The sequence below is a fragment of the Coffea arabica genome, chromosome 8c, assembly GCF_036785885.1.
Source record: "Coffea arabica cultivar ET-39 chromosome 8c, Coffea Arabica ET-39 HiFi, whole genome shotgun sequence".
In the NCBI taxonomy this organism is placed as follows: Eukaryota; Viridiplantae; Streptophyta; class Magnoliopsida; order Gentianales; family Rubiaceae; genus Coffea; species Coffea arabica.
Genome location: NC_092325.1, coordinates 30,156,477 through 30,167,157, shown reverse-complemented (window position 1 = coordinate 30,167,157; position 10,681 = coordinate 30,156,477). Strand labels below are relative to the sequence as shown.

The 10,681-nt window shown below is 38.1% G+C and overlaps 1 protein-coding gene across 3 annotated transcripts; it reads left to right on the top strand.

The window, feature by feature from the left end:
* Positions 1 to 3,982: 3,982 nt before the first annotated feature.
* On the top strand, positions 3,983 to 9,202 carry LOC113705473 (TMV resistance protein N). Of its 3 annotated transcripts, XM_027227329.2 has the most exons (6): positions 3,983 to 4,759; positions 5,602 to 6,694; positions 6,784 to 7,059; positions 7,165 to 7,392; positions 7,633 to 8,250; positions 8,345 to 9,202. In XM_027227329.2, the coding sequence occupies exons 1-6, from the start codon at positions 4,269 to 4,271 to the stop codon at positions 8,858 to 8,860; spliced, it is 3,222 nt and encodes a 1,073-aa protein (XP_027083130.1). In that variant the 5' UTR covers positions 3,983 to 4,268; the 3' UTR covers positions 8,861 to 9,202. The 3 variants fall into 3 exon arrangements, with proteins under 3 accessions (XP_027083130.1, XP_027083129.1, XP_071919834.1); XM_027227328.2 differs by having other exon boundaries at positions 7,165 to 8,250; XM_072063733.1 differs by lacking the exon at positions 8,345 to 9,202 and having other exon boundaries at positions 7,165 to 8,096; positions 8,200 to 8,249.
* The last annotated feature ends 1,479 nt before the right edge of the window (positions 9,203 to 10,681 follow it).

Below are 10,681 nucleotides of genomic sequence, written 5' to 3'. Positions count from 1 at the left end.
TCGGGTGGTGCAAACCTTAATCAAACAGGAGGGCTAGAAGAAAGATGCAATACCAAAAGTTTCTTAACAATTCCGGCCACAACCATAATTTATCAAAACCCTAGCTAAACACTTATTGGACAAGTCCAAGTCATTATTTCAATCTCCTCATTCAGTTAAGTCTCTAGTACAATACAAAATCCTCTGTGCTCTAACCTGTGCCGTTACAACTTATCTTAAACTCACTTATGATTTCTATTCACATCATCATACACTAGACCATGTTCCTTCCAAATTCATAAGCATTTCTCAGGAAAAGTATCGAGTGCTCAAGTACAAGAATCCAAACTAAGAAACTGTACAACTCAGGCCGTACGCTAGTACCAGAATCGATTGATGTACACTTGAGAGTAACCAAGTTATATCTTACGCTTACCACTTTCAAACCAGTCTCACAGTCCGGCACCCTAAATTTTAGCCTAGGATACACTACAGAGATCGGAAGTTTAAACTCTGATACCAACTGTGACAGCTCCACCTCCCCCTAAGGCGAACCAAAGGGTTCGGCGGACCGCCTGCCCAACTCTCATCGGGACTCACTCACTCACTACAGTTCTCAAATAAATTACAAGATACAACTCAATATTACATCCAATTCTCCAAGAATTATATATCATAAGCGAAGCGGAAACTAATTTCCAAGCGTGGTACGTACACAAACATCCGTTTCAATTCCAAACATCCATACAAGCCCAAAATTACACAAGGTGAATCTAAAAATCAAACTATACATGAGATAATCCATCCAATCACACGAAGAACTTAATACAAGTGCTTCCTTTTGCCTCGAGCCCTGTGGGGAGAAAATTATTTTGGGGTGAGCTAGAAGCTCAATGAGTATCCAGTAAAATTAGTAATCAACCAGTTTCACCATAATGCATGTAGATGGTGACATGAATCAATGATCAAATGTGCATTTATTGCTCTTTTGAGCCGGTGAAATCACCGTACTTAGAACTCCAACGCTCAAACAGATCCAGTAACAGTTAAATAGTACAAGGGAGCCATTCGTGCTCCAAATATACAGTGGTGGAGACGTTGGTTCTAAGCACAAGATTTCCCAAGAACTCATTGGAGCCAAATCATGTCATGGCACATACACAAACACAAATGATATGCAATCGAATAACCATGCAAGAATTAGTTCAAAAGTAACTTTGGAAATAGTTGAGGGATCACTCACCAACCATAACTCATGAACCTCATCCATCATTAATCATTGCCTTGCTCAAGTCCAAGTCCTAGATCACAAATATCATGTCAAGTCAAGGAAATTCTAAAATCATCAAGTTCCTATCACCTTTTGGCATTTTAATCACAACTGAAACTACACTTATCGGATTGAAATGAATCTTATGGAATTACAAAGCTAAGACATATACCAACATTTCTTATGAAGACCTCTAAAGCCAAATTATACATATTCATGGTCAAAAATCGAAATCTTAGAGAAAATGGCAAACTGTCCGTGAAACAGGGCTTATGGGCAGTCAACGGTATTTCCGTCATTTCACATGCTACACTATTCCAATCGATCTGAAATTTTGTAGGTAGATAGCTAACTCATATATCTACAACTTTCATGTTTTGAGTAAGGGCTGATTCAGTCTCTCTCAAGGTCGAACATTCAGTGCAAAAACAGGGTAGATTACTAACCCTAAGCTGGAATTTGAACACACAAGCTAAAATTTCCTTAGGCAAGTTAAACTAGTCTATAAAACTTCAATATATCTCATACCAAAGCTATCAAACCATGGCCAATCATTACTCATCACATGAAGGCAGAAAAATCCCCAATAAAATCGAAAATTCCATAATACTACCTCAAACAATAAACTTATCCACAAAACAACATATTTAACCTCTCTAATCCACTAATACACAATTTATTGAGGTAAAAGGAAGTTCTTAGCAAGATACCTTCAAACTTCAAAAAAATGGGTAGCTTAGTGCTTCCTTCTCCAAAACAACTCCACCAATAGCTTTAAACCTCCTTAGTGAGCACTTGTATGGAAGAGATTGCAAAACTAACTGTGAAATCTCAAGTTTTGGTGAAGGAAATCAAAGGAAAAAAAATGGAGTTTTTCTCTCTTGTTCTTTCTCTTAAAAGGTTCGGTCAAGCCAAGGAAAGAAATGAGGGAAATATCAGCCAAAAGCAAGATAAGAACGTTGGAAAACAGCCGGTCAAACCTGGCTGCCGAAGGTGCCATGTCACAATTCGGCCAAGATCTGGCCGGATTTCTGGTCGGATTCAAGGCAATAGCTGATCAAATTTTTTTCAAACGGCCAACACAATCCGGCCAAGAACTGGTCGGATATGCGGCCGGATTCACCAAAAATTCACCAGAATTTTTCCTTCTCTTTTTCTTTCGGGCATCACATTGATACTACTTTACTAGTCATATTTGTGATCTATAGTATGTCATGTCCAATACAACTAGTTGCAAAATTAGGACTTAAGTTGATAACCATTTAGTTACTTGATTGTAATTCATTTATCTAGATATTGTTACTTCCTCGTTTTAATGGATTTACAATTATTAGATAATCCATATCAATATCTGTATCACATCGAAATCTTTATAAATTTAGTGCTTACTTTTAAGAGTAAATTTTGATTTATACACTATAATTTGGTTATCCTTATCATTATATAATACTAATAGTTAAAAAGCCTCAAATTTTGACATAACTTTACTAGTCAAATCCGTGATCTATCAAACCCCATCCTAAGGGAAGGGAACCCCATGCTATCGAGGCTAACTCCTCCACGGGCTAGCCGCGGCCAGTCACTCCAGTGCTCATAGAGCTGAACAACTTGATGAGGGTGGGCTACCCGTACATTAGTCAAAGCATCTGCTACCTTGTTAGCCTCCCTGAAGCAATGAGAGAATCTAGACGGGTCCCTAACTAGGTTCCGAATCTGCCGGACCTCCCCACGAATATGCCAAGGACACTGCAAACGACGTTGAAGAATGCCAACCAAGACCAGAGAGTCTAATTGGATGCTCACATCTGTAACCCCCTTCTGACCACATATCCGAAGGCCCGTCAAGAGAGCTAGTGTTTCGGCATGAAGACTAGATGTCGCCCCGAAGAAAGCCGAAAACCCCACCAATGGTCGCCCCACAATGTCCCGTAAAACCCCACCCCCCACCCCGCCTAGCCTAGGATTACCCTTGAAGCAGCCATCGTGTTCAGGGTGAACTCCCCCTCTATAGCTGGTTTCCAACAAACCAATTTAAAACCAAAACTCCCACGTGACTGAGATGCCCATTCACACAATTGCAAGAATGACTGGGCCTCAACCCGCTCCTTGAGCTGACCTTCAAGCAAAACCTTAGTCTCCCGAAAGATAGCCTGACAAATGGAACTGGATTGCGGCTGAATACCTTCAAAAACTGCACGATTCCTCGCCTTCCAAAGATGCCAGCAGATAAGGCTCGACAGAATATGGTAGATAGCCTGCCGTCTCTTCGATTTGGACATCAACTAATAATTAAATTTAAACCGTCATAACTCTTTTGTCACGAAAGCATTTACAACTTAAGATTGAAGTACACATGGCTTCATTTTGTATATCCCCATGGATCATTGCATCTGACCAATTTTTTCTATTCGCCAATTTATGGGCTTTAAACTTACCAAAATTGCCCTTCAAATTTTGTCATTCGCCAATTTGGCCTGGGAAGTTACTCCCCAATTGATGCTAATTTTTGGGTGCAAACAAGTGCCCCATGAGTTGTCGAGAGGCTTGCATTTTATTTCTCCTGAAAATATAATGGGACCCTCATTATCAAATGCAAACACTGCTATGCGGTACTCCAGCACACAGGATTTTCAGTGTCATTTTTTCAATGACAATTTAATACCACTTCTATATTTATATTAAATATCTTATTTATTTAATTTATCATGTACTATTTATTTAAGTAACTCATTTAATAGCTATATCTTGCTCGGCTCCATGATGATGTGTTGCCCAAATTTCCTTTGTTCTTCCCACCATGCACAGATGAGTCAGATTTCCACCACAGGCGAAACCTTACTTTTTGGCCGCTCATAACAAAGAAAAGTAGAATTGCAAGCAGAATTGACTTCTGGTTCATTTCATTGAGCTCTCTACCCCACATCTACAGTCCATTTTGTACTTCTTCTTCTTCTTCTTCTTCTCCTCCACCTTTCACTTCCACTCCTAAATGGACTTGTGAAGTTTTCTTGAGCAAGAAATGAGAAACATTGCCTCTTCTTCTTCCACTCCTAAATGGACTTATGATGTTTTCTTGAGCTTTAGGGGTGAGGATGTTCGGAAGAACTTTGTCGACTTCCTCTATAGTTCTCTGCAACAAAAGGGAATTTACACCTTCAAAGACGATGAAAAGCTCGAAAGAGGAAGATCCATTTCATCGGCATTACTCCAAGCTATTAAAGAGTCAAGAATTGCAGTTATCATATTCTCAGAAAACTATGCTGCTTCTTCATGGTGTTTGGATGAGCTTGCAGAGATCATTTACTGCAACCAAGCGTTGGGACAAACTATTCTGCCGGTTTTTTATTATGTGGATCCATCTGTGGTCCGGAAACAGAAAGGCAGCTTTGGTCAAGCTTTTGTCAAACATGAAGATGAAATAGAGGACAAGGAAAGGATTCGAAGGTGGAGGGCAGCTCTTGCTGAAGCTGCTTCTATCTCTGGCTGGGATGTTCCCAGCACTGCTGATGGGTTCGCTACCTTGGTCTTTCGACAATTGAACTTGCCTTTCCTATTTAACATGCATATACTTTGCTTTCTGTCATATTGATCTTCTTGACGTATGCATATTCAATTGTAATAAGACCCATCATCCTTTCCCAAAAGTACTAATTTCTGATTCGCAAAGAAAACTTTTATGATTTTGACCAAGAAATTTGATCTTAGGAATGGATAGACATATCACATATTTCCAATCCTAATGTTGAAGTGCCAGATCTGGGGCCAGGCAGGCCTTGAATGATAACCGTTGTCAGTTGGTGGTCTAAATTAGGCCATGTTATTTGCAGTAGTTCTAGATCTAAGTTGCTAATTTCAATTTCACAATATATATAGTTCTGCCCACGTAATCATTCTAGCCTTAATTTCGAAGAAACAGAATGGGAACTGATGTCTTTAACTTGTTTATTTTTCTAACTATTCTTTTTTTAAGAAGACTAATGGGAAAAATTGAGAATTTAGGCCCGAATTCAAAAAAATGAGGAAAAAAGATTTACAAGCATTTAGCTATCATGAACCTAGTGGGTCGACGGAACTTCATCCCCAGCAAGAGAAAGAACAATTTTATGGGAAATTCAGTAGTTAATGGGCTTCAACTTGAAATTCATGATCAAACTTTCATGAGAACTACAGTTAATAGAGAACAGACAGCACTCTCCGCATAGCATTTTAAATTCAATCATGGTTTCTTAAGAGTGTTCTTTAGCATAGGTATATTAGCTCTGTCTATCTTGAGAATATTGTTGACAACTGCAACTGCTGCATGATTTTTTCTTACCTAGTTTCTTGCTCTGTGTTTTTCCTTTCTTCTATAGGCACGAGTCTAAATGCATCCAGCAAATTGTTGAAGATGTCATGGGTAAATTGAAAAATTTTGTAGAAGATGATGAAGAAAACCACGTTGGTATTCATTCTCGAGTGCAGAAAATAAATGCATTTCTAAATTTGGTGGCTGATGAGGTTCGCTCTGTAGGTATTTGGGGAATGAGTGGAATAGGTAAGACGACGTTAGCAAGGGCTGTTTTTGACAGAATTTCCACTCATTTTGAAGGTGCTATCTTTCTTCATGAAGTCAGAGAACATTCTAAAAGATATGGTCTGGAAAATTTGCAAGAGAAGATTCTTTCTGAAATTCTGCGCATAAAAGAATTGAGGATCAACAATGTTTTTGAAGGATCAAATATGATAAAGAAAAGACTATGCTACAAAAAAGTCCTCATTGTTCTTGATGATATTGACCATCTCGATCAGTTAGAAGCTTTAGCTGGAAAGCATGATTGGTTCGGTAAAGGTAGCAGAATTATCATAACAACGAAAGATAAGCATTTGCTTGTTAAACATGACATAGACAGAATGTACAAGGTGGAAGTGTTGGATAAGTATGAAGCTGTGCAGCTGTTTAGTTGGAATGCTTTTAAGAAGAACTGTCCAGCAAAAGACTATGAGGAGCTTTCATTACAAATAGTGCATTATGCTGGTGGCCTTCCCTTGGCTCTAAAGATTTTGGGTAGCTTTCTGTATGGCAGAGACATGACTGAATGGAGAAGTGAAGTGGAGAGACTAAAAAAAATTCCAGAAGATGATATTATGAAAAAACTCACGGTAAGTTTCGATGGCCTTCAAAGAATTGAAAAAGAAATTTTCTTAGACATTGCATGTTTCTTTAAAGGGAAGAAGAAAGAAAACATAGCAAGAGTACTGGATAGTTTCAATTTCTACCCTCATATAGGCATCAAGGTTCTCATTGAGAAATCTCTGATAACTGTTTCCAAAGGAAGGATTCTGATGCATCCTTTAATACAAGAAATGGGTTGGCAAATTGTTCGTGAAAAGGCTCCAGAAGAGCCAGGTAAACACAGCAGGCTATGGGTTGACGAGGATATTTGTGACGTTTTGGCTAGAGACAGGGTAAGTGATCTACAAATTCTAAGGCCTATCCAGTTTATGATTTCTTTTTTTGGGCAGGCTTCTTTCTAATCTGCCTCATTTCATGGCAGGTTACAGAAAATGTTGAAGGCTTGTGGTTGCACTTGTCTACGCCGAAATATGTAGCAATTAAAAATGAAGCCTTTGAAAAAATGATTAAACTAAGGTTACTCAAAATCCACAATGCTTATGTTTCTCGAGGCCCTAATCACTTGCCGAATGAGATAAGGTGGCTAAACTGGCATGGTTACCCTTCAAAATCCCTTCCAGATAGTTTTCAAGCTGAAAAACTTGTAGGAATCAAGTTACAAAATAGCCGAATCATTGAGCTGTGGAAGGGAATAAAGGTGCCATCTTAAATCACATTTTAATATTATTACCTAATAAAGCTTGTTTGATCATACAATATTGTCTTTCTTATTTTTGTCTTACAATCTTCTGACTTTTGACAGTTTCTGAACAAACTGAAATTCATCAACCTTAGCCATTCCCAGAAGTTAATAAGGACTCCAGATTTCACAGGGATCCCCTCTCTTGAGAGATTGGTTCTTGAAAATTGTTCAAGTCTAATTGAGATCCACTCTTCAGCAGGATATCTCAAAAGTCTTAAATTACTCAATCTGCGGAACTGCACAAGTCTAAGGAGGCTTCCTAAGCAAATTCTCTTGGAAAGTCTGGAGGTAATTATTCTTTCTGGCTGTTCAAAAGTTGATGAGTTCCCAGAAATCTTGGGTCCCATGAATCATTTAAGAGCTGTATATTGGGAAGCTACTGCAGTAAAAGAACTACCACCTTCAATTGAAAACCTAACAGCTCTTGTTGTATTGAATCTAAGCTACTGTAAAAGTCTTGCAAGTTTGCCAAGTAGTATCTCTAAACTAAAATGCCTTAAGGCACTTATTCTTTCTGGCTGCTCAAAGCTTGGCAGATTACCGGAAGAGCTGGGGTACATAGAGAGCTTGGAAGAAATTTATGGTGATGAAACTGCCATCTCACAGCCACCATCCTCTATCATATTGCTAAAGAACCTCAGAACTTTATCTTTCAGAGGATGTCAAGCAATGGCTCTTTCATGGAGAGCACGGTTATCTTCTTTGGTGCTACATGCAAGAGGTCAAGATTCAAGGGGTTTTGTTTTTCCATCTGTGTCAGGATTAAATTCATTAGCAATTCTAGATCTTAGTGACTGCAGTATGTTAGATGAAGGATTGCCTTGTGATCTGGGGAGCTTATCCTCTCTACAGGAGTTAAATCTTGGTAGAAACAACTTCTCCAGTATCTCCGCTTCAAGTATCAGAAACCTCAGCCGCCTTAGAATCCTCGAATTGATTGGATGCAAGAGGCTTCAGATACTTCCAGAGCTTCCACGGAGTATAGAGCAAGTGTACGCAGATGATTGTACAATATTGCAGGGTGAAACTAATCTGTTGACAAAATCTCAAAAATTAAACACGGTTTCATTCACCAATTGTTTTCAAATGCTTCAGGGTCTTCAAACTTCCAAAATGGTATATGCAACATGGAAGAACATGCTAAAGGTATCTTATTAACTTGTATGATTCATACATGCTTGCACAATCCAAACCTTTTTGAAATCTTACTGATCATAGAGGCCTAACTTTTGTGTGACAGGAATTACCAGTCCTACATACTGAGTTCAGTATCTGCAGTCCCGGACAAAATATTCCAGCCTGGTTCACCTACCAGGATACAGGGCATTCGATTTCAGTTCAGCTTCCTCCAAATTGGTACTGCAACGAGTTCATGGGGATGGCAATTTGTATTGTTTTTGGCTTGAAAACGCCCGTTATGGTAGTTAGAAGTGTTAACCGAGAGAATACTGCAGTCATTCCTGTCCAATATAGGTACAAGGGCCGAGATAAGTTGTCCCCCCCGGCAGTGATTTCTGTAGGCGCTATTGCAATTGAAACAAATGTTGATTCAGAACATACTTGTCTTGCATACCTACCTTGTAGGAAGCTTAGCCAGATCCCGCAAAATTGGAGGTCTAATGATTGGACCTGCATTGAGCTATCCTCGTATACTCCACGATTCATGGAATTCAAAGCATGGGGTGTCCGACTAGTGTACCAGAAAGATGTTGGAGAAATTGATAATGTCCACCGGGATTTTCAACTGATTGAATGACATTAACTAAACAAGTTGCAATTGACAGAGGAAATCCCAACTTGATAGCTTCCAAGTTTTGATTGACTGGAATTTAATTTTTGACTGAGTAGTGCTTTAGGAATTCAGGTATCTTGGGACGGGAGTGGTGGGCAGACATAGCAGGGGCTCTTTCACAGCGTCTCGCGCGTGGAGTGGAGAGTTCGCTTGAGGACGTCCTTCACTTTAGGTCGTCTTTGTTGAAGACATCGAGACTTGAGGTTGCAAGTCTCAAGTATTGCACGGGTCAAGAGATGTAACAATATTATGGTAACACATGCGATTAAGCCTAAATCTATTTGTAGCAATGGTCGTTCTCCACCACACCCTGTGAAGCCATTAGCAGTATCTTTGAAGGTTAATGAAAACTTCTATTTTTTGTAAAAAGAAAAAAAATAAGAACTCTATAGAACTGTACTACAGTAAGTAGTACCAAAAAATTAAAGTATTATGTTGCCCTAAAGATGATTATGTTGATAGGTGTTTTGAGAAAAGGGATAGAATGAATGATACGGGAGAAGGGAGTGTAAATGAAGGGTTTTGTTCGAGATTTCTTACTTATACTTAAAAAAAATGTTGATACGATTCTTTTACTTGGTGCCCTAAATTGCAGAACTTTCAGAAGAAATTTATCCTTTCATCAAAAGAATAGCATTAGGTTCACTTCTCATTGTGAGTCCTTAAAACATCACATAGACGAATCCTTGTATTTAATTCAAGGATTTGACCAGCAAGTGCCTCGTAGACACTTTTTAATGTGGTCATAAATATATATATATATATTTGGCAAAAGTGAAAGTTAATTTTGGAAATGTCTAATAAAAGGGTGCAGTATTTGTGATGTACACATTCCTATGATAACTTAGATATAATTTAAGTGTACCAACGAATGTTTATTGGGAATCAATTAGAAAAATTCTAATTTGATAGACAATATTTTTATCATTTAGGATAGAAAGTAAAAGTTAGAATATAGAAAGTGCAACTGTAATAAGATTCAAGTTTACTTATTTAGGGGGAAGGTTGGGTTGGATGATAAGGTGGAAGGGATTGTAAATACGAGATCTTGGGTTAAAGACCTCCAACTGCCAAAAAAAAAAAAAAAGTTTACTTATTTGGAGAAATGTGATATTGGTACTTGATATTTGGCCTATAAGCCAAGCTGGTTCATAATATTTTGATCAAAACGAATAGAGTCCCAAAAGTTTCTCAGTTTAGGCAAATTTAATATAATCAATGAATAATCATAATAGTTAACAATTAAAATTAAATTGGCATTAATAAAAAATTTTGACTTTTCAATTATGATTTCCACCATTTCTTTCTCGTTTGTGGCTTTGGTGCTTTTCCTTTAAATAAAAAACATTGACAAAGAAAGATACACAACAACCCTTCTTTGTACACTGATTAATTGAATATGCTAGTGAATCTCTAATTATCTTATTTACCGGACCTCAATTCAATTTTTCTTTAAGGTTAAGTTGCAGTTTACAACACCCCCCCACCTCCCCCCAACTTCTTTGTAGCCACTTTGCCCTGCTTCATGCATGATATCCTTGGATGAAACTACCCCTTCCATCTTAATTATTTTTATTTTTCTTTTTTGCTTATCAATTTTTTTAGTTACTTATTTTTCTTTTCTTTTTTCTTTCTTTATCTCCCATGCTATGATTATTTGTATGTGTGGAATAATATTTTTAATTTTGTTTGACTCGGCATAGTAGATTGATGGTACTGGGGGAAGGTTGGGATGAGTGGTACAGCGGGAGGAATTATAAATAAGAGATCCTAAATTCAAAACCT

Coding starts and splice junctions, on each gene's coding strand:
- LOC113705473 (XM_027227328.2), top strand. CDS start 4,269: ATGAGAAACATTGCCTCTTCTTCTTCCACTCCTAAATGGACTTATGAT. Junction 6,695..6,783: donor ACGTTTTGGCTAGAGACAGG/GTAAGTGATCTA, acceptor ATTTCATGGCAG/GTTACAGAAAATGTTGAAGG. Junction 8,251..8,344: donor CATGGAAGAACATGCTAAAG/GTATCTTATTAA, acceptor TTTGTGTGACAG/GAATTACCAGTCCTACATAC.